The following is a 26,765-nucleotide window of genomic DNA, read 5'->3' as shown; positions in this document are numbered from 1 at the left end:
CAGGTATCTTCTGATTGTTCATTAGCCAGGTGACAGTGATATCATTTAGGGTGTGGTCATAAACGAAGCAGTACAGCTGGATGGTGGAGTGGAATGCATTGAGGTCGCAGGATGAATGGAGTAGCTTCAAGATAGGCTTGGTGATGTTGACAGGTCGAGCTAGGGCAGAGGAGTGAGTTGTGAGTATCTCCCCGGCCTTGTGTTCCCTCAAGCCTCAGCTCGGGCTCCTGAGTATGTTGGGTCCCTCACCCTTTTGTCATAGGTATGTATGAAATGTCTTTCCTGCTCTGACCATGTCCTATCTTGTGGTAACTGTAGCCAGCCAGCCCTACTTACCTGAGATAGGCACACTCTTGTTGGATAAGGATGGGGCATGTGACACATGACAAGTGAAGTTCTTGGCTGACTTGTCCCAGCTGATCACTTGGCTGGTGGTGACCTTGAGATCGGAACCGAGGGCAGGGAAGTTCATGGTACTCATGTTCAGGGAGTCTGAATACCAGGTCACAGTCACCGGATCAGGGAAGTAGTCCTTTACCAGGCAGCCCATCGTCACGAAGGCAGTGTCAGCTTTACAGGGCTTCAAGGCGTAGAGCGAAGGGGGATTGGTAGAGGCTGTGAGACAGGACTCAGGTTAGACTTGTTTAGATTACTGATTAGGACAGCTGTGACAGGAGCAGGGCTCTGGGGACCCTATTCCAGCCTAGGAGACAGATGGTCAGACTCTTTCTGGGTCTGGTCTTCATTCTCTAAACCCAAACACAGACCCAGAGATCCCCCTGATTCCTTACACCCTGCCAGGCTTTGCTTGTTCATTGCCCCTATCTGGCTTTGCACAGGGAGACTCTTCCAGGAGAGCTGGGCATGTGTTTTGGAGGAAAAGTCAGACTTGCCCTCTTTCTTGATTGGGAAATTTTGTGGATATGTATTAGGTTTCTCCTGTCTACCCTCTAAGCCAGGTGACACTGACATCACTAGGGTATGTCCATAAATGAAGCAGAAGGGCTGGGTGGCAGACTGGAAGCCATTAGGGCCTCAGGATGAATAGAGGAGCTTTAAGGTAGGCTGTGTGATGTTGACAGAGGGACTAGGGTGTCCTTTAAGTCCAGGACACAGTTACCTCACAGGGCTTGGGCACCCAGAGATCCAATGAATTGCCATTGTCTCTTCTGTCCAGACTCTTGGAGCCTGGGGATTGAGAGCTTTCCCAGGTCTACCAGTTCATTGGTAAATCACATTAAGTCTGTTCTGAGACACACTGAGGATAGAACCGTGAGACTCTTGTTTCCTAGGGCTGTCGGTCTCAGCCTCTCAGACACGTGAGGCTCCCTGCTTTACCATAGCCTAACCTGCATAGTGTTTTGCTTCCCAGATGACCTCTGCGGATCCCAGACAGCACAGAGTTAGAGAAGACAACCACTTCGGAAGCCACCTTGCTGGCTGCCTAAATTGCTCTAGAGTGCACACATGCCTGTGACATTCTCCTGAGCCTGGGACACAGTTCAGCTCTGTGCCAGGCCCCCAGAAGGCACAGGATATCTCTGCTAAGCCTGGCTAGCTTTACCTACCCAGTCTAGCTGGTAGCTGTTGTTGTATCCTACAACAGGACAGCCTTCACGGAGGACAGTTAGAACACCCACAAATAATTTTGAGCAATCTATCTTAAACGCTATTCAGTTCAGCACCAGAAAGTTCAACTAGACCAAAAGACCTCTGTTAGTTTGGCCTAGTCCAGAACAGCTTAGCTTAGCCTGGTTCAACTCCTCCTAGCCTGGCCAATCCTAGCTCAGCCTAGTTTAGTGCAGCCCAGGACAGTCCACCCCAGCCTGTCCCAGCTCAATCAATAAACTCACTCAGCCTAGCAGAGCTTAGCACAGGTTACACCAACTCAGCTCAACCCCACCAAGTTCAAGTCAGCCTGGAACAGCCTAGAATGGTCTAGAAGTGCCCAACTCAGCCTGGTTCATCTCATAGCTCAACTCTTCTTAGGTTAGTAGAGATCGACCTTAGCCCAGATCGGACTAGAACAGTGGTTCTAGCCCATCCCAGCTCAATCTAGTTCATCTCGGTACAGCCCAGTTCAACCTAGCTCAGTCTAGCTCAGCTCAGTGTAGCTCAGCCTTCCTCAGCTGAACTCAGTTTAGTTCAGTCCAGCACAGCACAGTCCACCTCAGGCTAGCCTAGCCTAGTTCAGCCCAGATCAGTCCACCTAATCTAGATCGGCCCAGGGAGCTAAGCTCGGTCTAGAGTGATGCAGTTTGGCCTAATCCAGCTAAGTTTAGACCAGCCCAGCCCAAGCCACCTCAGACAAGACCAGCTCAGCTCAGTGTAGCTCAATACAGTCCAGCCCAGCCCAGCCCAGCTCAGATCAGGCCAGATTAGTCCTGCTTAGCCCAGTTTGACCAAGATAGCCTAGCCTAGTCCAACTAAGCTCATCCAAGCCCAGTTCAGGCCAGTTCAGTCCTGCTCAGCCCAGGGAAGTCTACTTAGTTTAGCCTAGCCCATCTTAGGCCAATCCAGTCCATTCCAGTTTAGCCCAGCCCAGCTCAGTCCAGCTTGGCTCAGCTCGGCCCAGCTCAGCCTAGCTCAGCACAGGTCAGTCCAGCTTAGCCTAGCTCAGGTTAGCTCAGCCCAGCTCAGCCCAGCTCAGCCCAGCTCAGCCCAGCTCAGCCTAGCTCAGCACAGGTCAGTCCAGCTCAGCCTAGCTCAGGTTAGCTCAGCCCAGCTCAGCCTAGCTCAGCCCAGCTCAGCCTTGCTCAGGTTAGCTCAGCCCAGCTCTGCTCAGCCCACCTCAGGTTACCTCAGCCCAGCTCAGCCCAGCTCAGCCTAGCTCAGCACAGGTCACTCCAGCTCAGCCTAGCTCAGGGTAGCTCAGCCCAGCTCAGCCTAGCTCAGCCCAGCTCAGCCCAGCTCAGCCTAGCTCAGCACAGGTCAGTCCAGCTCAGCCTAGCTCAGGTTAGCTCAGCCCAGCTCAGCCTAGCTCAGCCCAGCTCAGCCTTGCTCAGGTTAGCTCAGCCCAGCTCTGCTCAGCCCACCTCAGGTTACCTCAGCCCAGCTCAGCCCAGCTCAGCCTAGCTCAGCACAGGTCAGTCCAGCTCAGCCTAGCTCAGGTTAGCTCAGCCCAGCTCAGCCTAGCTCAGCTCAGCTCAGCCTAGCTCAGCCTAGCTCAGCCTTGCTCAGGTTAGCTCAGCCCAGCTCTGCTCAGCCCAGCTCTGCTCAGCCCACCTCAGGTTAGCTCAGCAGCTCAGCTCAGCTCAGCCCACCTCAGGTTAGCTCAGCCCAGTCTAGTCCAGTCCAGCCCAGCTCGGCCCAGCTTGGCCCAGCTCAGCCCAGCTCAGGTTAGCTCAGCCCAGCTCAGCCCAGCTCAGTCTATCCCAGCCTAGCTCAGGTTAGCTCAACCCAGTCCAGTCCAGTCCAGCTCAGCTCCGCCCAGCTTGGCCCAGCTCAGCCCAGCTCAGCCCAGCTCAGCCCAGCTCAGCCTTGCTCAGGTTAGCTCAGCCCAGCTCTGCTCAGCCCAGCTCTGCTCAGCCCACCTCAGGTTAGCTCAGCAGCTCAGCTCAGCTCAGCCCACCTCAGGTTAGCTCAGCCCAGTCTAGTCCAGTCCAGCCCAGCTCGGCCCAGCTTGGCCCAGCTCAGCCCAGCTCAGGTTAGCTCAGCCCAGCTCAGCCCAGCTCAGTCTATCCCAGCCTAGCTCAGGTTAGCTCAGCCCAGTCCAGTCCAGTCCAGCCCAGCTCCGCCCAGCTTGGCCCAGCTCAGCCCAGCTCAGCCCAGCTCAGTCTATCCCAGACTAGCTCAGGTTAGCTCAGCCCAGTCCAGTCCAGTCCAGCCCAGCTCAGCTCAGCCTAGCTCAGGTTAGCTCAGCCCAGTCCACTCCAGTTCAGCCCAGCTCAGCCCAGCTCAGCCCAGCTCAGCCCAGCTCAGCCCAGCTCGGCCCAGCTTGGCCCAGCTCAGCCTAGTTCAGCCCAGCTCAGCCCATCTCAGCCTAGCCAAGTCCCTCCTAACTTAACCTATACCTTTCCATCCCAGCCTTGCCTACTTCAGTATAGTTCAGCTTACTTTAGCCCAACTCAAATTCAACCCAGAACATCTTGACTCAGCTCAGCCAAGTCCAGCTCAACCAAGTCTAACCTAGCCAGTGCAACCTAGTTCAGCCCAGTCTGGTCCAGCTCAGGTTAACTTAGTGTAGTCCAGCTGAGACCAGCCCTGCCCAGTTCAGACCAGACCAGGCTAGCTCAAGTCAGCCTAGCTCAGTCTAGGCCAGTCCAGTTCAGTCTAGCCAGACTAGCCTGTGTCAGCTGAGCATACCCCCATCTAGCTCAGGCTAGCCCAGCTCAGTCCAGTTCAGTTCAGACCAGACCAACCCATTTCAGCTGAATATACCCCATCTAGTTCAGTCCAGCCCTGTCCAGCCTAGCCCAGCCCAGCCCAGCCCAGCTCAGTCTTGCCTAGCTAAACCTGCTTAGGCCTGCTGAACCTAGCCCAGCCCAGCCCAGTCCATCCCTGTTTAGTTCAGCTCAGATTAGCTTATACCAGCCCAGCACAGCCTTGCTTAACCCAGTTCAGACTAGTCTAGCTTAGTCTGATCCAGCTCAGTCCAGCCTACCCTAGTTTAAGTGGCTTAGCTTACTACAGGATAGTCTAGCCCAAACTAGTCCAGACCAATTTGGCTTATTCCAGCCCAGCACAGCACAGGTCCCACCCAACTTAGCCCAGTTCGGCCCAGGTCAGCCCAGCTGTGGACAGTCCTCTTTGTTGTTAGTTCATCACAGGGCAATTCCTTGTTGTCATTTGCTGGCTGTCATTTGTCATTGCATCCTTGTCCTGGTTTGTAGGCAGATTCCTATCCAGCCTCTCCCGGGGGCTTTTGAGCTTCTCACAACATCTTCAGTTTACGTTGGTTCAGCCCTGTCTCCACAGTCCCCTGTCTGTGGATAGTGGTAGCAGTTTCTAATATCGGTGTGCCTTAATGCAGGGAAGGGATAGCCGAAGGACATTCAATGACCAAGAGGCTCCGTCCATGTTAGAAGGCAACCCAGGTGTCCCCTTCCCCATCCAGGACCTTGTGACCTGTTTGTCCCTTCTCCCTAGGCAAACCCTTTTGCTCAAGGTCCCATGGGCTATAATACCTGAGGTCCTCTGGTAAGTGGCTGTGTCTGTTCTTATTCGTAGCCATCTCCTGCCCCCTGTACAGGCTCCCAGACGTTGTGAATCTCTAGTAACCATTAATTCATGCCCAGATGGTAGTACCTAGGGGCCGCTCTGCCTCAGTGCCCTCAGCTAAAAGTGGGGTGGGAACCCCCGGCCTCAGCAGCCTTGGAAGTTCCCTTTTTATTCTGTTCTTGGGAAGTTGACTAAGGGACAGTGGGGTCTCAGGTGAGGCCTCTTTCTAGGAGACACACCTGCACGCTCTGGTCAAGGCACTTTCCTCCCCATTGTCTGGTTCCAGGTTTCCTCTGCACAGCTGTCATGTTAAAGCCTTGCATGTGCCTGCAGTCACCATGCCTGCCTCTTTGGAGTGCCATGGTCCTGAGGAGGGACTGGATCCTAGCCATTGCTTTTTCTGTCCCTTTGGCAGCCCTTCAGGGGAGTGTGGCAGTCACTTTGTAAGTTATTAACGATGCACAAAGAGGAACAGCCTGTGGGCCAGATATGACGTGCAGGGCCTCTGATAGAGGCACCCTGGTTCCTGTCTTAGCTTTGGAGCTGGCATGCTAGAGACAGTGGCCTTCCCTGGTACTCACTCACAAGTTCTTCAGCTTAGGGTCCCCTACCTGCTACTCTGGTAAGGAATCCAAAAGGACAGAGCACATCTGGGTTGTGACTGGGTTTCACGGAGCAGTGCAGAAACAGTTAACATCTCTTCCAGGCCTGTGATATATGCTTGTACTGAGGGGTGGGAAGAGGGTAAAGATGGCGTGAGACCTGGGCATTGGCTCAGTAGCTTCCCTGGGATACTAGCAATGTCTGTTTCAGCTGCAGCTTTGTAGAGCAAGGTCATCTGAGTTCAGGGTTTCCCTCTACACTCTGTAGAGTCTCCGTAGGCCCACGGTTCCTAAGAGTTCCATGAAAACATACATGCAAGCTACAGCAGCCACTAGCTTAGCTTTTGAGTGTTGAGTCTTGAGAGAGGCACACAGGGATTTGGGGAAGGAAATCAGAGTCCCATCCTTTGGACCTTGGCTGCTCAAGGGTCGATGGTCCCAGTGCAAGGGACTGAGGGACTTAGGCTTTGCTAAGTCTGACTTCCACAGAAGGGTGTTTAATTGTATTTGGAAGACACCAGAGAGTTACCCGACAGTGGCGGGGCCAGGCATGCTGGGGACTGGCCCAGAAAGGTCAGATGTAGTTAGGAACTTTGAGAAGACGAGGTGTGAGATCCAAGGGAATCTGGGTCTTGCCTGGCTTTGTCTCTTTCAGATGTGCTGTCTGTCTGAGGTAATTACAACCAGGACTAGCATTTTGCTGACATAACTTTGCCAGGGACAAGTGTGACAACAAACTTTGCCTGCAGAAGAACAACAGCACCGTCTTGTTCTTCTCGCTCCTGCATCCACCACAGCATTTGGTCTCTTTTCTGGGGCACAAGTCAAAGGAGCAAGTTCTTCTGGAACATGACATTTTGGGGCAAAAGCACAGAGCCATATGGACTCACACTGTGGCTGCTCTCACACACATCATGACTGAGGCTGGGGTCTTCCTCCCATGGGCAGACGCTTGGGCATAGTGGGAAGACTGAGGGAGCTGGTACTAGGAAAATATGTGCTTGGGCAGGAGGTGGGGAGGATGGCTTCCCTAACTCCAGCATATCCTTTGTGCCCTGCAGCATGACTCTCCCACACCTGCTCTGGGGGAACCCCATTCACTTGGTCTTCTTCCTCTATGTGGCATCTGCACCCTGCCTTGGGGAAAGATCCTGTGGCTACATGGTAGGTGTGGGGAAGACTTAGAGTTGAAGGTCAGCACATGGACCTACTGGTCTGCACAGTAGGCCAGCATCATATCCTACTTTGACCATCTGCTTAGTTCCCAGCACATAACTGTGTCAGATTAGAAGGCTAGTTAGAGGTGAGGAACCTGGTGTGATGTCATCATAAATGCCCAACAGTTGGATAGACCCTCATGAACATGGACCTGGATGGACATTCCTGTCCCAGAACTCAAGCTTCACTGGAAGATGGACACCCATGGTCATTGAGCTCACGAGGCTACTGCAGTAGTGGGGCTTTGTGCTAGACATGATGGGGGCAGTCATGGAGGAGAGGTTGGCGGTGTGCTGAAGGTAGTGGGGTAAACGCGGAGAGGGAGTACAGTGGAGGATCTAATGTGCACAGCATGAGGCATGAGCAGTCTGCTGGGCCAGGATGGCCAGTGCTGAGCCTGAGGCCAGGGGTGCTGGGAATTGGCAACCATGTATGTTCTTGTAAGGACTTGTGTGACTGTGCCATGTATGGCATCATGTGTGCTGTGGCTTCTACATGATACCACACTGTGATGCCCACGTGGACATGTCTGTCTGTGTGTTCTAAGACAGTTTTCGTGTGGTTTGTGTGTGCACATGTCATGTGTGTACATATGTCATATCTCATGCAGGCCTGTGACCTGGAGCTGTAGTTAGTGTTTGTGTGATGTTGCGATTCCCAGACTGTGACAGAATGTAAGTGGGTCAAGTGTCAGTAGCTGTCTGGGCAGTCATGGCTACTGGCTAACACAGGAATTCTGCAATTGATGTCCTCTATGGAAGTTCCACATGCATGTCATAAAAGCTATATCATAGATGTTCACCACAGACATCTAGTAGGGATGTCCCGCCCACCACATATGGCTCTACACAGTATGAATGTCACACATGTAGGTTATGACACAGGACATACACCAGAGATGTCACAACACGGATGTCAGGAGGGCAGGACTCACAAAGCTTTTACTGGATGTATCCATCCAGTAAAACACAGCCTGAAATCAGTTGGTCTCAGAGATAGGGGGTCAGAAGATGTGTCCCGTGGTTATGGTGCCTGTATCTATATATTTATAGTGCTGATGGAGGTGTAAGGGGTTAGGAGGCTATGACACTTCCTGTGGGAAGCACCTGCCATGGGGCACCAGAAGGTGGTGGATGACGTTGCAGAGCCATACATATGCAGAGACAAGGGAAAGGGTTTGGAGGTGGCAAATCTGTGCTTCCTGAGACCATGTGGTCAGGTTTGATTTGGGACCATCTTTCAGTAAGAAGTTGAGGCAGGGCTGGAGAAATGCCTCAGTAGTTAAGACCAATTATTTGTCTAATACAGGATATGGATTCAATTCCCACCACCTACATGGTGGCTCATAACCATCTATAATTCCAGTTCCAGGGGATCTGATGCCTCTTCTCACTTCTATGTGCTCCTGCATGCACTCAGCACACAGACAAACACACAGACACATAGACAGACACACTCAGGCACACTCATGTATGCCTGAAATAAATACATACCTTTAAAAGTTAAAAAGAAGCTGAACAACCCCGAGGCCAAAACTTGCTCCAGGGAAGACAACCAGAGAAGCAGAGGCAGACTCGTGTGGGCAGGATCTCACTGGTCTCGCTGGCCAGATAGTGGTGGTTAGCTGAATGCAGTGAAAGAAAAAGGGCTGACCACAGGCTCTACTGCCTGTCTGTATGACTCCCATAGAAGTAATGTCATTCACATGACCATGCTGTCTTCTGTCCTGGGAAAAACAGGACAGTCCCACGGAAGCCACAATGGTGGTGGCCAGGCTGGTTTCTGTCTCTGCTGCAGCTTTGTGGACCTGATCCTTTTATCACCAGTCCTGAATGACCTTCATGTGGCCTCCACCGTCACCTACACATTCCAGAACAGATAGTGTCTAACAGCCAAGGCCAGCATCCTAAGATGTCTCAGCTACTTATGCCACCTGGGAAATGCTGGGAGATGCTGACTGCCCAGACAGCATGTGACTCCTGCTCTTGGGGCATCTGATGAGGAGTCTGTTGGTTGTGAATCATCCTATTTCTTCCCCGTAGGTGTCTATGTCCCATGAGCATCTGTGTGGGCTCAAGGCCCTCCACAGTGCCATATAAAGATGTGAAGCCTGTATCACTTGATCTACACAGTAGGAAGAATCCTGATGTCAACCATGACAGAAAACAGATATTGCAAACACTAGGCCACCTCCAGGAATCCTTTACATTTCCAGCTCTGTGGAGCCTTCACTTCTCTCTGCAATTCCTCCTTCTCCCTTAGAAACTGTCACCTCAGCATAAGTGAGAGGGGACCCCACTGACTCTCAGCTTTCTTCTCTACAGCACATTACCAGTCTGCCCAGTTCATCATGGTATATACATCTCTCCTGCCTCTTCCTCCTGGAAGCCATGGCCTAGGGGGACTGGATCCTATCTCAGAACAAACCCCACACAATCTGACCCTTACTTAACTAGCAGACCTTTGGAGGAGACTTGGGATAGAGCTGAAAGTTGGAAGGGTGAAACTTTGGGATTTTGGCATGGGAGGAAGGGCATTGTATGTAGGAAGGATCTGAACTTTTGGAGGCCCCAGGGAAAGCTAATGTGACTAAATTCTGTCCCCAGAAGACTCATCAATTGACATTTAAGCCACTATGACCTCAGACTGTGCCTATGTTTGCAGACAGGATCATAAACTGGTCAGCTATAATTAGGGCTAGGGTGTATCTCTTCCAAAGGCCTGACTGTGCTTATGAGAGGAGATCAGGACACAGGCACACACAGACAGAGAGCCTGTGAGGTCCCATGGAGGACAAGGTGCCTACCAGGCAAGAAGAGCCCAGCTGAGAATCCACACTGTCAATGTCTGATCTGGAATTTCTCTGAATATGGCTTGAAACAATAAGCATCAGCCATGGAGGAAGCTGGGTCCACGTTCTTTGCTGAATCCGTAGCAGCCCGAGGTCAGTGAGAGCCACATGCTTCTCAGCTGGCATGGGAAGCTTTGCCTGGCTAGCCTGGGATCCACCCTGGACATCAGTTCTGCTCCATAGCCTGCACATGGTGGCAGGACTGCCTGCGGCTGGGAAAAATCTTTCTGTGTGGAGGAGGTGCCTAAGCTCTTGATGGCTCTGTCAGGGCTGGAACCCAGCTGTGAGGGGTCCACACAGAGGGGTCTGCATGGCTCACTGGTCTGTTTAATTGTGCCGTGATCCTGGGTGTTAGGGCTGATGCACACAGAAGGAGCACCCTGAGATACAGAATATTAAAAGAGAGTTTTATTGTTTAAAACACCAAACAACAGTTTGAGAATGAGCCTGTGTGCACCTCGTGCATACACACACTCACACACACAGAGATAAAGATAGGTAGATAGATAGATAGATAGATAGATAGATAGATAGCTTAAAGACACTCGTGGTCTCTAGAACAAGCTGTTAAAAGTCCAAGTTGTGTAAGCATTTCCCATCAGTCATAGAGAAGCAGGTGCACTCTTTCTTTCTGTCTGGAGACTCTGGCTTCTTAGTGGCCATGAGAGGCAATGGAGAAATAGATACAGGGCTATTCTCCATTGGGCACAGAAGCCCTGGTATTCCAGGTCAGTTCTCCTAGATGTCCATTGCAAATGGTGTTTTCTGCTGTGAGTGGTCCAGTCTGGACAGCAGGCCTGCAGGGCAGACCTGCAGCACAGAGGCTTTCTTCTAAAGATCTGTTCACATCTCTCCCCCATTGTTCCTGCTCTTGCCCATTTTTTGAGCCCAGCAGGAATCTTCTCATCAGAGCCCTCTCCTATAGGTTTTCCTGCCTGTTCACCCAGACAATACTGAGTGATCTATGTATTTTTCCCTGCTAGGGCTTTGCAGAGGCTACACAAAGCAGTCTTTCTGCCTCCACAGAGTGTGGATGGAGTGTCTGTAGAGGTGGCAGTGTCCCTGTCTTGAGGTTGTGTGGTCAATTGTGTTCATGGATTAGATCATGCATCTGAAATCAAGCATGTGGAGTGGGCAGCAGGGAGAGAAGACTGCACAAGATGAGACTGAAGTGTTATCTCCAGGAGGCTCATCAAAAATGGTTTGAGGAACACAGACCCTTTCCTCAGCCCAGGGGTCACAGAAGTACCAGGAAGGAAACTGGCCAAGTATAGCTGTCACAAAGGCTACCAGAATGACCCTTTGAGCTATGGTGACCCTGGTCTTCCTAGCATATGTCTCCTCTCAAGGATCTGAAAACATTGCACCTTTCTGGGAATATCCATTTCAGATGAAAATGTGTGGGTAAGGAGACTCCAGGTCTGATTCCCACGCAGCTGGACTCAGGCAACTTGGACTCCCAGGTCTTCTTAGGCAAATATTCTGAGGTCTCAGATCCCCTGCTGGGGGTTTGATGGAGATGGTTCTCCTGGTTCTGATGAGTTAGTTATCTGGCAACTGCTGAGGAAGTTTTGTTTGGGTCTATGGTAAAGCCTGCTGTCCACATGGTCCTCCAAAGGGGAGACAACAGAGTGTTCTGGATCAGAGAGTCACAGGGCTAGAGGGTGGTGATATTAGATGTCAGTCTGTCCTCCATGTTAGGCTACACAGTAGGATGGATGGAGTTCAGTGGGTCCTAGGAAGGTCTGCTCATCCCAAAGGAAGTGGCCTAGGCCCCCTGCCCAATCATGTTTCTGTAGTCAGGGGAGATTTTCTGCTTCAGCTCCACCACCGAGGAGAAGATCCACTTTACCTGTGGGGAGGTGAGAGAAAGTCAGAGAGCACACCCATATTCAGGCTCTTCAATTCTGTGGGCAAGACACAGGCCTGTCCCTTCTGTGGTTTCTTTCATACAGGTAGGAGACTGGGGATGGCAAGGGGTCAGGGTGGAGACATTGTTTGAGTTGAGGTGGAGACTGTTTGAGGATAGCTCAAAGAACACGTCAGGCCATGGCGAGGTTGAAGGGGACATCAATGGGGTTGTGTGGTAGATAGCATGGACCCCATGAAGGATAGTGCCAAATGCCCGGAGTTTTCTAAAGACAATACGAAGATCACACAGGACTGCATGAGAGACAGAAGGGTATACAGTATGGGACGCCATGGCGAGTCACAGAGCAATGTGGGACAGCTCAGGGAATGGTGAGTTTGGGGTGTGGGACAGAGTGGAGACAGCAAGGGGACATCCTGGTACATTAGGGGAGAAGTGTGAGGACATTATGGGGTCAGCGCCCACATCACAGCAGACGGTGGGGACAGTGCCAACCTTGAAGAGTGTGACAGAGGCGCTGTAGCACACGCTGAGCAGGAAGAGGCTGATGAAGATGGTGATGGTCGTCCAGAGCCCGTCCAGCTCCCCGTCCTGGGCCTCAGCACAGGAATCATCCAGTTCCAGCCCTGGACAGAGAGGGCAGTCAGTGTTTGTCTCAACAAGGTGGGGGCTGGGAGAGATTCCCTGTGTGGCAGGAGGCTGCATGGAGTCAGAGGAGAAAGCTCTAGCTGGGGTGGGCCAGCAGACACTCCCTGGGGTCTGCTTTCCTTTCCTTTCCCTCTGGGACATCAGTCTCAGTACCTCCAAGTGACTCTGACAAGACCTTTGGGTTTGCCAGACACAATGGACCTGAGAGTGGCCTGGATTGTGCACAGGTTGTCTCTGTTTGCCGCATCTTTCAATCCTTCAGTACAGGAGATGAAGGGGTCAGCAGGGCCTGTGACCCTAGTGGACAGTGGCTATACAGCTGACCTGACCCTTTGCCTGTTTCCCAGTCACCAGCAGAGCCTGTGCCTGGTCTTGTCTGAACTTGAGAAAATTTCACTGTGAAGTCATTCAGACCATTATGTCTATGGGTTGTGTATTTCATGTGGGGTTGACGCATGACCCTGAGGTACCAGAGATGGATCTGGCTTCAGAGGACTCGTGTTGAGCACAGAATGGTCTCATGGTCTCAGAAGAAGAAAGCTGTGTCTGATTGTGATGGCAGAAATGTGGGCATCAAAGTGGTGGTCGTGGGTATCCTGATACATTGCTGGATGTAGGTACTGTGTAGGGCACACGTGCAAGGTCCCAGTGTGTGAAACGTGTGTGCGCACATGTGAACGTGGATACATGTGCTATATGGACTGGATGTTGTTCAGCAGGCTAATTTGAATGGGTCAGGAGTCAGCATGTATGTGGCTATCCAATAGTCCATGCTTTGTGGCAGCAAGAGCCATGTGCCTCCATCCCACGTGGCACAGGAATGAGTGTGTGCAGTCTGTATGGGTGTGCAGTCCTAATCCATGCAAAGCTGCCTGAGTTGAGTGTAGGGATAGCAAAGTTCTCTGGTATGCCCCTAGCCATGTGTTCCTCTGTAACAGACTCAGAGAAACCCCTATGTTTCTAGAGAAAAGGGGTAGGTGGACAGGAACAGACTGAGGGAGGTGGGGTTTGTGTGCTTCTCCCCTTGGAGGTCTCATCGGATTGTCTGTCTGTCTCGCAGCTGCTGGTTAGTGGGGAAGGCAAGGAAACGGCACAGCCTAAAGCTAAGCCCCAGCCCTCCAGGCCAGCATGACTCATGAGCTCTGAGCCTGCCAGTGAAGAAACCTCGTCTTCCTAAAGACAACTCTGTCCTCAAACCATGGCTAGACATCACAGCCCATGACCTAGGCTCTATACCTTGTAAAGAACCAGGACAGTTTTACAGGGTCCCAGGGCAGTGCTGGGTGCTTTATTTATGCAAGGGAAGGGTGGAGATGGGTGTCAGTGTCCCTCAGGACCTGAGAACTTTCTGGGTGCTGAGTTCATTTACCCAGAGTACGGGAGATGTTCTTCGTTATGTGGTGATTGTGCAGACCCAAGTGTACCACTGAGCAGAGGAAAATATCTCCTTGTTCCCATCTGCTCTTTGGCACATTGAGCTTGCTGTATAGGAAGTAAGAACCGTCAGAATCCAGGACAGGTGGGGTGTTCTTGTAGTTCTGTTCTATGCGCCCGTTGCTGGTCCACTCCACATCAATGTCCTCAGGGAGGAAGCCTGTGATCATGCAGGTCAAACTGACGTCTTTCTTGGCCATCTGCTCTGCCGGTGGAGGCAAGACGTGTACCTGTGGTGCTCTGACTGCTCCTGTGGGGTTAGAAGCAGACACAGAGTTTATGGCTAAAGTGGAGGGGTGTCCAAACACGGGCATTTATTCTTTGCCCATCCCAGCCCCCATGCAGTCGTCTGCCACTCCCACCTCTGGGTTTTGAGATGGTTCTCTCGATGGGCTCTGGGAGGGCTTTGTTGGTGACCTTGCATTTGAACTCCTTGCCCTTCATCCAGTCCTGGTGCTCTATGGGGAGGGCACTGACCACCCGCAAGGTACTGTTGTACGGTTGCTCACTGGGCTGCGTCTGAGCTGTGTGCACTTCTTTGTTGTCCACAAACCATCTGAACTGGACATCTGGGTCTTCCTGGCTCACGTCCACCACCACACATGTGACCTTGGCATTTTGGGAGATCAAGAGTATATCCTTGGCCTTTGGGGGGAAGATATAGATGGATGGTCCACCAGGGAGTTCAGGAGCTGAGGAGGAGAGATGGAAATGGGTCCGTACATGACTTACCCTCCAGTCTAGGCGTGCTTATAGCACTTGCCATCCTCCTAGGGCTAGAGCATGGATCTAGTGACATACCTGGGCATTTGGGACATGTAGGACATATAAGACTTGTGGGTTTGGGCTCGAAATCAGTGTTCGTTCTGGGTTCTGTTGAAAGAAAGCTAGATGTTACTGGGGTTTGAAGGAGAGAAGACCAAACCAGGGAGAGGAGAGTTTCTCCGTGGTATGGACTTAGGCCAGGATGATCCTGGAAATGACACAGACATGTATCTTAGAGGATTATGCCATAGGGGGTAGGTGGCCATAGGTAGATGCCTCCAGGAGGGAGTCAGGGACAGTATTTCCTTCTATCCTGGGCTAAGATCCCCTACCTCATGATGGCTGCTCAGCCTGGTTAGTCTAGGTAGACTAAGGCCTCAGCCTCAGCTCTAGTGAGCTCCTCTTCCCCTAGATGTCCTCTCACCAATGATCTTGTCCACCTTGGTGCTGCTGGCCGGGTGGGCTACGTTGCAGGTGATGGTCTGGCTGGGCCAGGTGCTGGAGGGTACAGTCACTGAGCTGCTGAGGGAGTAGAGTCCAGACTGCATGACAGCTGGGAAGGTGTGCACACCGCTGGACAGTGATCCAGAGTTCCAGGTGACGGTCACTGGCTCAGGGAAATAGCCCTTGACCAGGCATCCCAGAGTCACCGAGGATCCAGTTGTATCACTACATGCAGGGGCCAGTGGATAGACAGATGGGGGTGTTGTTTTGGCTGTAAGAGAGGAGGATGTGTGAGCTCTTCTGACATGGGTGGTCTCTGATATTTGGAGAGGCCCTGTCTTAGCTTTGCTCTAAAGACTGCATCTTCTCAAGTTGCTCTGGGACAAGTAGGGTCAACAGCTTCCACCTCTAGACTCTGCACCATGACCTTAATTTACTTTTGTTATTTTGTTTTAGATGTATGAATATGTGCACTATGGGCATGCCTGATGCCTGTGCAGTAAGAAGACGGTATTGAATACTCAGAAACTGGAGTTTTTTACAGAGAGCTATAAGATGCTGTGTGATTGTTGGGAATTGAACCTGGGTCCTCTGGAAGAGCACCTAGTGCTTTTAAACCACTGATCCATCTCTCCAGCCCATGAACCCTGATCTTTCAGTGATGAGGCCCTTCAGAAGCCCCTGTTCAGTTTACTGCCCTTATGCAAGCTCTGGCCCCTAAATCTGTGTTCTAGGTCCCTATCCATGCCTTTAGCTCTCCTTGAACCTTGCTTCCTGCTTCATCAGGATCACCCACAACCCCTAATCCTACACCTTCTGAGTGAGGGCAGCCTTTCCATATTGTCCCAGCTGGCCACTATGTGTTCCTTTTTCTAGGCAGCTTGGTCCTCCAGTTGAGAACCTGGTGAAGTCAGCCACCTTCCTCTCCCTACCTCACTCACCACACTGCCCTGGCTCCTCCCCGATGGTGCTAATGTTGCCAGGCCACAGAAAAGTCCCCCTGTCTTGCCAGTAGCCCTTGAAATCGGAGTTTCTGCAGCATTCTTCAGTCATGGAGACATCTAGTCCTCCATCTGTTTGACTCTGGTTCATTCTTTTTTATTTTTAATAGCACTCTTTTTTCTTGTGGGTATCAAAACTCATATTGATCAGTGAGTTCTGAGTTGCAAAAGGTGATTTTTTTTCTCACCTATTTTCCTTGCCTTTGCTTTCATTGAACAAAACCACACGCCAATGTTAGATTCATTCTTACTCCCACGGCCTTTCTGGTCTTCCTACCTCTTCTGTGCCTTACCTTTCACAACCCTCTGCTCAAATTCTGATAGTTACCCCACCGCTCTTCTGTGGGCCACTAAGGTTACTCCATGCTATCAAAGAAGCTTCACCTCCTGCCTGATGTTCCCGTAGGCTTCCAGGATCAGAGCTAGGGCCTATTATACTAGAACTTTAACACATAGTTTGTTTGGGAATGTCAGTGCCTTGGTTTTTTTCTGCCTATGTTCCTGTTTAATTTGTTAACTTTCCTGGCCTCCAGGAGTCTCTGCAGGCAAGCTGTTCTGCCTGAATTCTGTAGAGCCCTGAGTCCTTTCCCACCCACTTTGTCTTCTCTTCCTGTTGTCTCTTCCCTTCCTTATCCAGCTCACACACAGCTCTGCTCTGTCTGCCCGAGGCCCCACTCTCCTCTGCCATGAGGTCTGTAAGGGAGGAACTGTATCACTTCCTGCGTCCCCAGGATGTCTATCTCTCTGCTAAGAGCTCCTGGGCAGAGCTTTTCACTGATCTTCACCCTGAGATGAGCTCCTGGACCCTGTGGATCTCACACTTCCCTGTTCTCCCACACTCCCAGCTCTGGAAGGTTTCCCTGAGCTGTTTTGCTGGTTTAACTGTCCTGGTCTCATCAGCTAACAGGTGCTTAGCTCCTTCTGCACCGCCAGAGCAGACAGCAGGAATAGTTGCAGCCCTGAGTTCTTGGCTTTCTTACCCTTCTGTCTGTTGCCCAGTCCCTATCAGCCTGATCTCAGTGCAGGGAATTCTTCCCCTCTCCCATAAGTTGCCCTTCCTGGCTGCTGTCCAACCTCATCCCTGCCTCTCACACCTTGCTGGCTACAGCTGTCCCATTCCTGTTGGTCTGTAACCCTCCATCCTAGCTGCTCCATTATCCTGGACAGGATGGGTTAGAAGTCTTCTACCGCCTCTCCTTCCCCTGTGCTTTCCATGTGGTGTCTGACCTGAGCTCCCCAGATGTTCCCGTTGTGGCTACCTTTTGGGGTTTTCCTGGATCCCCATCAATCCCATCTTTCTCTGCTCTCTTAAGGATGCTTACTTTTACCCATTCTAGCTCCCCTCCTGTCTCAACCCTCAGTTTCTAGGGTTACTGTGGACTTCATTAGACCCCCTCTACTCAAGCACCTGAACCAAGCTGCTTGGCTTGATTCCCCACATGCTAACCCGACTTTAACCTCTATAGAGCGGCTGGGCTTGTTTCCCCAGCCCCCTAATAATCACCCCACCTCTTCAGTGTCTACTTGACTGGGTCTTCCATCCTCCTGTCTTTCCCAGTTCTACCATAGCTAAGTGCTCTGGTCTCCTACCTCCCCAACAGCCCAACTTCCTCTGTAGTTGCTCAGCTTGGTTTCCAGAGCTTCTAGGACCTCTCTGGGTTCCTCCACTTTTATCTGTCCCAGAGTCCTTGTCATTGCCCCTGTAACCTAACCTCCTGGAGCTGCTCTGGAACCCTAACTCTGATTCCTACTTTAGCCCTCTGTATATGCTCAGGCTGCCCTTCATTTGGACATGTTCAGGGTTTTCCTGGTTCTTAATCTCCTGTATTTTCTTTCACCTTCTCCAGACCCTGAGTCGTTCCTCAGCCATGCCTGGCGTCTCTGTCAGCCCCAGATCTCCTGTAGCTGCTTGACTCAGCTCCACAGCACCACTAGAGTCCTTGCTCTCTGGAACCTACTTTCCCTGCTTCCTCTGATACAGACTTGCCCTAGTTCTCTTGTAACTACTCAACCTAACACCTCCCTTCCCATAAGCCCCAGCTTCCCTGTAGCTGTTTGTACCTGTCCCAGCTCTTCCCCAGCCACTTGGCCTGGTCCCTCACACTGCCACCTTCTTCACCTCCCCCATAGCATCTGCTTCAACTCTGCTATAGCTTCTCAGTACACTTGCCTAAACTTCACAGTTTCCCCATAGCTGCTGGGTCTGGTCCCTCACACCCAGACCTGTTCCAGTTGCATCACAGATTTTCAGAATGGTCCCCTATACTCCAAAGTTGTATCAGAGCTACTACATCTGGTTCCTTACACTCCTACCAGGCTCAGGTACAGCATAGATGGTTCATCACACTCTTACCTGTCCCAGTTGCCCCCATAATTACTAGGTCTGCTCTTGTGTGCTCACTTTCACCTGCCCCAGGTTACTCCTAGCTGCTAGGACTGGTCTCTCCCCGTCCCACCTGTCCCAGCTCCCCCAAAGCTTCTAGGTTTGGTCCTTCCATATTCCTACCTTCCCCAGCACCCCCATAGCCAATAAGACTGGTTCTTTCACAATCCTACCATCCCCAGCTCCCCATAGCTGCTAACTAAGACTGGTCCCTCACACTCCCAACGCCTCTAGTTCAACCATATCAGCTAGGAAAAATCCCATACATTCCTACCACAGCCCGCTCTCACATAGCACCTAGGCATGGTTCTTCACACTCCTACCTGACACAATTACTCCATAGCTACTAGGACTTTCTCTTGCACCCACCCTCACCTGACCCAGGTCCCCATAGCTGCTATGACTTGTCCCTCACACTTCCAATGGCTCTAGCTCAGCCATAACAGGTAGGACTGGTCCCACACATTCCTACCACACCCAGCTCCACCATAGCTGTTAGGTCTGGTCCCCTACAATCCTACCATCCCCAGCCCCCCATAGCTGCAAGGACTGGTCTCCCACATTCCTATGGTCCCCAGCTCCACATAGTTGCTAGGACTGGTCCCACATACTGATAACTGCAGCTCTACCATAATGGCTAGGACTGGTACCTCACATCCTTACCTGCCCCAGCTCTTCCACATCTGCTAGAACTCGCTTCTCACCTTCCCACCTACACCCACTCACCCATCGCTTCTAGGACTGGTCCTCCACATTCCTACCATCCTCAGCTCCTTATAGCTGTAAGCATCAGTCTCCACCTTCCTACCATCCTCAGCTTTCCTGAGCTGCTAGGACTCATCCCTTACATCCACCATCACCTGACCCTGGTCCCCATAGATGTTAGGACTGGTCCCTCATACTCCCAATAGCTCTAGCTCAACCATAGCGGATAAAACTGGTCCCACACATTTCTACCACACCCAGCTCTCCCATAGCTGCTAGGACTGGTTCCCTACATTCCTACCTGCTCTAGCTCCTCAATAGTGTCTCGGACTTGTCCCTTACATCCACCTTTATACCACCCAGCTACCCATAGCTGGTACAACTGGTCCCTTCCCACTCCCAATGGCTCTAGCTCAACCATAGCAGCTAGGACTGGTCCCACACATTCCTACCAGACCCAGCTCTCCCATAACTGCTAGGACTGGTTCCCTACATTCCTACCATCCCCAGCACCTGTATAGCAGCTAGTACAGCTCCCACACATTCCTACCATCACCAGCTCCTCCATAGCTGCTAGGACTGGTTTATCTCATTCCCACCTACACCCACTCCACCATGGCTGCTTGGACATGTCCCCCACATTCCTAACATCTCCAGCTGCCCCATAGCTGCTTAGATTGGTCTCCAATATCCCTACCATTCCCAGTTCCTCCATAGCTGTTAGGACTGGTCCCTCACATTTCTACCACCCTTAGGTCCCCCATTGCTGCTAGGACTGTCTCCCCATATTCCTAACCTCCCCAGCTTCCCATAGCTGCTAGGATGGTCCCTCACATCCTTACCTGACCCAGCTACCTCATAGCTGCTAACATTGGACTCACACCTTCTTGCCATCCCCAACTCCCCCATAGCTGTTCAGAATTATCCTCTAAGTCCCTAGGGCAGCTTGACAACCAAACTGTGACAACTACCACAGTATCCTTACAGATGCTCAGCCTGCCTTCCCAACTCCTTCCTGCTCTAGAACTCCCATAAAGCTTTTTCTGGTTCCTGGTGGTGCCCTGATTCCTTATTAACCTCACCCGCACCAGACCTTGCCCCACCTGTAGCTCCTTAGCCTGTTTCCTGTGCCTCCTCCAGTCCTCCATGTATAGCTGTTTGGTTTTGTCCACCAGCCCCAGTTTTCCCATAGCTGCTCTGCCAGGTCTTCTGAGCATTTGGAGCTCTCATGGCTCTCTAGTACTCTAACTCTCCTTAGCTCACCTGCACCTGTACTGCCTGGTCCCCACCTGCATCTGTACTGCCTGTTCCCCATCTGCATCTGTACTGCCTGGCCCCCACCTGCATCTGTACTGCCTGTTCCCCATCTGCATCTGTACTGCCTGGCCCCCACCTGCATCTGTACTGCCTGTTCCCCACCTGCATCTGTACTGCCTGGTCCCCACCTGCATCTGTACTGCCTGGTCCTCACCTGCATCTGTACTGCCTGGTCCCCATCTGCATCTGTACTGCCTGGTCCCCATATGCATCTGTACTGCCTGGTCCCCATCTGCATCTGTACTGCCTGGTCCCCATCTGCATCTGTACTGCCTGGTCCCCACCTGCATCTGTACTGCCTGGTCCTCACCTGCATCTGTACTGCCTGTTCTCCATCTGCATCTGTACTGCCTGTTCCCCATCTGCATCTGTACTGCCTGTTCCCCACCTGCATCTGTACTGCCTGGTCCTCACCTGCATCTGTACTGCCTGGTCCCCACCTGCATCTGTACTGCCTGTTCCCCACCTGCATCTGTACTGCCTGGTCCTCACTTGCATCTGTACTGCCTGGTCCCCATCTGCATCTGTACTGCCTGGTCCCCATATGCATCTGTACTGCCTGTTCCCCATCTGCATCTGTACTGCCTGGTCCTCACCTACATCTGTACTGCCTGGTCTCCACCTGCATCTGTACTGCCTGGTCCCCATCTGCATCTGTACTGCCTGGCCCCCACCTGCATCTGTACTGCCTGTTCCCCATCTGCATCTGTACTGCCTGTTCCCCATCTGCATCTGTACTGCCTGGTCCTCACCTGCATCTGTACTGCCTGGTCCCCACCTGCATCTGTACTGCCTGGTCTCCACCTGCATCTGTACTGCCTGGTCCCCATCTGCATCTGTACTGCCTGGTCCCCATCTGCATCTGTACTGCCTGGTCCCCACCTGCATCTGTACTGCCTGGTCCTCACCTGCACCTGTACTGCCTGTTCCCCACCTGCATCTGTACTGCCTGGTCCTCACCTGTATCTCTAGTGCCTGGTTCCCACCTACATCTGTACTGCCTGTTCCCCATCTGCATCTGTACTGCCTGTTCCCCTTCTGCATCTGTACTGCCTGTTCCCCATCTGCATCTGTACTGCCTGTTCCCCATCTGCATCTGTACTGCCTGGTCCTCACCTGCATCTGTAGTGCCTGGTCCCCACCTACAGAGAAATATTGCCTGGTCCCCACCTACAGATGTACTGCCTGGTCCCCACTGTTCCTCTGGTAGACTTTTTCTTGAGATAGATATTTACCTTTCAGCTTCATTCCTGGAATCCGCTATCCAATGCTGGGTCTGATCTCTGAGCTCCAGGGCATCCACTCTTAATCTAGGTCTCTCTAGTTGGTGTATCAGCTTTCCCAGATGAACCTTCCCCATTACCTCTATAACCACTCCCTGAATTCTGTAGGCTTCTGCCTTCCCCTTGCTGCTCTAGATTTTCTTTTGTCTGCTGGTTCAGCCTTTTTGGGTCCACGAGCCTCTAGGCCAGGCCAGACCCTTTGGTGTCCGGGTCTACCCCATGAAATCCTTGAGGTTTACTCTGGTTGTCCGTTGGTGTGCGCAGCTTTAGTGGTTTGTCCTGTCGGTGGATATTCTGGAATCTGCCAGGCTGCAGGTAGGCATCTTTTCTCTGCAACATTCAGACCCCTCTGTCGGGGCTGATTTGCCAGCTCCTTCGCATCCTCCTGTGATCTCCTGTCTATTAGGTCTGGAAAGGCGCACTGCTCTCCCTAGCCTGTGGCTTCTCCAGCTTCTCTGCTGACAACACTCACAAGAGGAGAAGACTGCTGCTCTTTTTGCTTTGGCACTGGGCTTCTAACAGCTCAGCTCTGAGCTCTGTTTCATCCTTCCAGGATTCACAGTCCTTGACCCAGAGGTGTGAACACCACACTTCTCCCAACCCAGTACGGACTAAGAACAGGATTGAAACTGTGTGACACGGGACACTTCCTGAAGTTCCTCTTTCTTCTGTTGGTTTCAGTGTTTGGGGTAGGGGGAGACCAGGGGGAGTCCAGACGTGGTCTTGGTTACCTCATGTATGTTTGGGTGAGGTGGTCCTCTTGAGACCTGTAGAAGAAGATGTGAAGCCTAGGTGTCACAGCCCAGTGTTCCCGGGTTGCATGGTGCTGAGTGATTATGTCCATTCTCTTGACCACCTATCTGGAGAAGACTTTCTCTCAGGTATGATCTACCCCCAGCAGGGTGGCAACCTCTGCCATTCCCTCTTCAGATGGCTACCTCTCTAGAGCTCAGAAGTGTCTGTGGCTCAAGGAGGAAAGTGAAGTCTGGTGTGAGAGTGCACAGTGCAGAGTGGAAGTCAGGTGGAGAGGGAAAGGAACCTGGCTTCTGGCTGTGCATACAAACAGTGTGTCAAATGACTGCAGAGAGAAGCTGGGCAGGGGGCCAGAAGTGGCACTTTGCTAAACTGAGAGAGGTTATGCACAGGGAGGGTCGCTGGAAGCTGGAATTACATGGGTTTCATTTCTGGGGTCATGGTCCACAATTCTGATTCCTGGCTCTCACAGGAACAGGGAACAGTGAGAACATTCAGGGTAGTTAACCTTATAGATTGGAAGAAAAGAACCCATTGGGATCAGATCAGATGCTGTCAGGGCAAGGATGGGGTGTAAAGCAAGGTTCTGGGACTAGAGTTGGGACTATGGTCGGAGGGAATAGAGACTGGCTAAGTTCATGAAGAGTAGGGGTACGTCCCTTCCTAGAAGACCTATGGCTCCGTGGAGAAAAGGACTTCTCTAGGCTGGGCAGTATGTTCACATCCACCCTTTTGCAGCCAGAACCATGGCCTTGTCCATGTATCTCCTTGTTTCCATGGCTACCTGGGTTATTTGGTCAAGGGCGACTTCCCTGAGCCCGTAACCGTGTCTTGGAAGTTCGGAGCTTTTTGCAGTGGCACGTGCAACTCAACATCTGTCTTGTAGTTCAAGGTGTACTCTTTTAGAAGCTCAGAAATAATGCCTGCCAGCATCTGGACCAGCCATGCTACTACCTGCCATGTGACCCATCTGGCCAGTAGTACCAAGATGTATGAGAAAACTGATGAGAGGATACTCAGCAGAATTATGGTCCATTGGAGGTCAGGCTTATGTCATTCTCTTTCCTAGATCAACCAGGATGAACAATTGTGCCTGACGAGGGGACCTCAGGTCAAAGCACTGGAATTTCTGTCTGTCTACCCTTGCCCATGACCCTCTTCCTTGAGACTAGTTTTCTAGGCTCGATGCGTGTGTCTCATATCTTGAAGACACACCAATGTAGAATTCATAGCCTTTAGAACCTGCCTGATGGGGCAGGTAGCACTAAGGAGATACAGATGGCAAAAGGCAAGTGCAGGTACATAAGCATCAGTAACCCAGGGTACTTGGCATCATTAGAACTTAGTTCTCCCACACTAGAAAGTCCTGAATTCCCCATATCACCAGGAAAGCAAGATTCAGATTTAAAATCACTTCTAATGATGATGATAGAGGACTTTAAGAAGGACATAAATAACACTCTCAAAGAATTTGAGGAGAACACAGGTAAACAGGTAGAAGCCCTTAAAGAGGAAACACAAAAATTCCTTAAAGAATTACAAGAGAACACAACTAAACAGGTGAAGAAATTGAACAAAACCATCCAGGACATAAAAATGGAAGTAGAAACAATCAAGAAATCACAAAGGGAGACTACGCTGGAGATAGAAAACCTAGGAAAGAAATCAGGAGTCATAGACACAAGCATCACCAACAGAATACAAGAGATAGAAGAGAGAATCTCAGGTGCAGAAGATACCATAGAAAATATAAACACAACTGTCAAAGAAAATGCAAAATGCAAAAATTTCTTAACACAAAATATCCAGGAAATCCAGGACACAATGAGGAGACCAAACATAAGGATAATAGGTATAGATGAGAGTGAAGATTCCCAACTTAAAGGGCCAATAAATATCTTCAGCAAAATTATAGAAGAAAACTTCCCTAATCTAAAGAAAGAGATGCCCATAAACATACAAGAAGCCTATGGAACGCCACTAGACTAGACCAGAAAAGAAATACCTCCCGTCACATAATAATCAAAACAGCAAGTTCACAAAACAAAGAAAGAATATTAAATGCAGTAAGGGAGAAAGGCCAAGTAACATATAAAGGCAGACCTATCAGAATTACACCAGACTTCTCACCAGATACTATAAAAGCTAGAAGATGCTGTACAGATGTCATACAGACCCTAAGAGAACACAAATGCCAGCCCAGGCTACTATACCTAGCAAAACTCTCAATTACCATAGATGAAGAAATCAAGATATTCCACAACAAAACCAAATGTACACAATATCTTTCCACAAATCCAGCATTACAAAGGATAACATCAAGAAAGCTCCAATACTAGGAGGGAAATTATACCCTAGAAAGAGCAAGAAAGTAATTCTCTTCCAACAAATCCAAAAGAAGACAGCCACACAAAGATAACTTCACCTCTAATAACAAAAATAACAGGAGACAACAATCACTGTTCCTTAATATCTCTTAACATCATTGGACTCAGTTCCCCAATTAAAAGACATAGGCTAATGGACTGGATACATAAACAGGACCCAGCATTTTGCTGCATACAGGAAACCCACCTCAGTGCAAAGACAGACTCTACCTTAGAGTAAAAGGCTGGAAAACAAGTTTTCAAGCAAATGGTCCTAAGAAACAAGCTGGACCAAAATCTCCAGCCCGAGACCACAAAGGTGTGGCGGGGGGAATTCATGGCTCCACCTGTATAGGTAGTTGAGGGTGGCCTTGCCAGGCATCAGTGGAAGTGAACAGCCTTGGTACCTGAAAGTTTGGATTCCCTAGTGTTGGGGAATTGCAAGAGCAGGGAGGTGGGAATGAGAGGATGGTGGGAGCACACCCTCATAGTAATTGGAGGGGAGGAATGGGGTAAGGGGTTAGGCATCAGTGGAAGTGGAGGGCCTAGGTGCCTGAAAGTTTGGATTCCCTGATGTTGGGAAATTTGAGAGCAGGAAGGCAAAAATGGGAGGATGGTGGGAGCACACCCTCATAGAAACTCCCAGAATTATATGGATTAGACATGACAGGCAGACTGCCAGAAGACTAGATTCCAGAACTCAAACAAACAATTATCTTGATACTAAAATTTGTTTTGAGAATTGTATATTGCAGAATGCATAGCCTTGGTGTACCTACCCTTAATAATTCTGCATCACTAGGTCTGTCAGATGATCCTGGGCCAGAAAGCTGAAGATCGGATGCTCCAACGTTCTGTAGTATAGGGACTGTCCAGGTGTTCAGTGGTATCTATAAATTGGCTATGTTTTAGAAGCTATGCTTAGTGCTTCCCATAATTTCAGTTAACTCAGTCGTTCTGGATTTCTGATGGGGTTGAAAACTTATAGTCTCATAGCCAATCCTTGCTATTTACTTTGAGAGAAAAGATTTGTGAGGATGGTTTTCAGCTGACATTCATTCTAAAGCCAAGAAAAAAGCCAGGTTCTGAACTAAGTCTTTTAGTTAGGAGAGATGACAGAGGTTCTGCTTAGTCAACAAAATGATGGACTGGGTATTAGGTCTATCTTGCAGCTTACTGACATAAATTGGTATAGTTATACTCTAACTGTATTTTGAGAGAAAAGTTTTATTTTAACAGGAAGGGTGATATGTAGGAGGAGCTAAGGTGGGAGGAGTAAGGAGAGAAGGAGGAGAAGGAGAGGAGGAGCTAGGTGATGAGAGAGAAAGAGAGAGGGGGTCAGACATGGAGGCAGATGTTCAAATGTCTCTGCCGGTCAAAGATAGTTGATATATCTAGGTTGGGTATTAGGTTACACTTCTGATTGATATTGAGCATCACCAAATTTATAAAGCCATTGGTTAACATTAAAAAAATTGTATAAAAGCAAAAAGGATAAGGGGGTATGGGATAGGGATTTTCTAGGGAGGGGAAATGGGGAAAGAGGATGGCATCTGAAATGTAAATAAAATATCCAATAAAAAAAAAGAACTTGCATGATGACCATCAGTCAGCCCACATGGCACTTACACAGACTTGTACACTAGTGTGCATGAGCACAGACACAAGCCTTACACACTGAGACCTCACAGGAGCTCCCTATACAGCAGTCAGACCCAGCAAGGCACCAGGCCCTCTCTGAGGCTCTTCTTCACACATGACTCAGCTGAGGCTGACACACACACAAGTGCCACAGGATTCAATGCACCTTACTAGGCCAGGCACCACCAGGCAAGGCTCTACCATTACACTGGCTTTCTGGGAAAGGGTCAGACGTCACAGGCCCCCAGACTCAGCCCAGACAACCTCAAATCTGAGGAGTGGAGCAGACAGGAAGTGTTCCTATAAAGTCCAGACTACCATCAG

The 26,765-nt window shown here is 50.6% G+C and overlaps 1 non-coding gene and 1 gene segment (V, D, J or C); both read right to left on the bottom strand.

Annotated features, from left to right (window-relative positions):
* Nucleotides 1-11,599: 11,599 nt before the first annotated feature.
* LOC143436607 (immunoglobulin heavy constant gamma 2A-like) lies at nucleotides 11,600-15,228 on the bottom strand. The segment is given in 6 exon segments: nucleotides 11,600-11,683; nucleotides 12,197-12,327; nucleotides 13,719-14,033; nucleotides 14,146-14,475; nucleotides 14,585-14,656; nucleotides 14,973-15,228. Coding segments are annotated over 6 exon segments (1,056 nt in total).
* An 876-nt stretch (nucleotides 15,229-16,104) lies between these two features.
* LOC143437183 (small nucleolar RNA SNORA40) lies at nucleotides 16,105-16,230 on the bottom strand. Its single transcript, XR_013106798.1, has one exon. It is a non-coding gene; the product is annotated as a small nucleolar RNA SNORA40 (small nucleolar RNA).
* Between the last annotated feature and the right edge of the window lie 10,535 nt (nucleotides 16,231-26,765).

The sequence above is a fragment of the Arvicanthis niloticus genome, chromosome 23, assembly GCF_011762505.2.
Source record: "Arvicanthis niloticus isolate mArvNil1 chromosome 23, mArvNil1.pat.X, whole genome shotgun sequence".
Taxonomy (NCBI): Eukaryota; Metazoa; Chordata; class Mammalia; order Rodentia; family Muridae; genus Arvicanthis; species Arvicanthis niloticus.
Note: the sequence above shows the minus strand (reverse complement) of the source record. Positions and strands in the feature narration are given on the sequence as shown.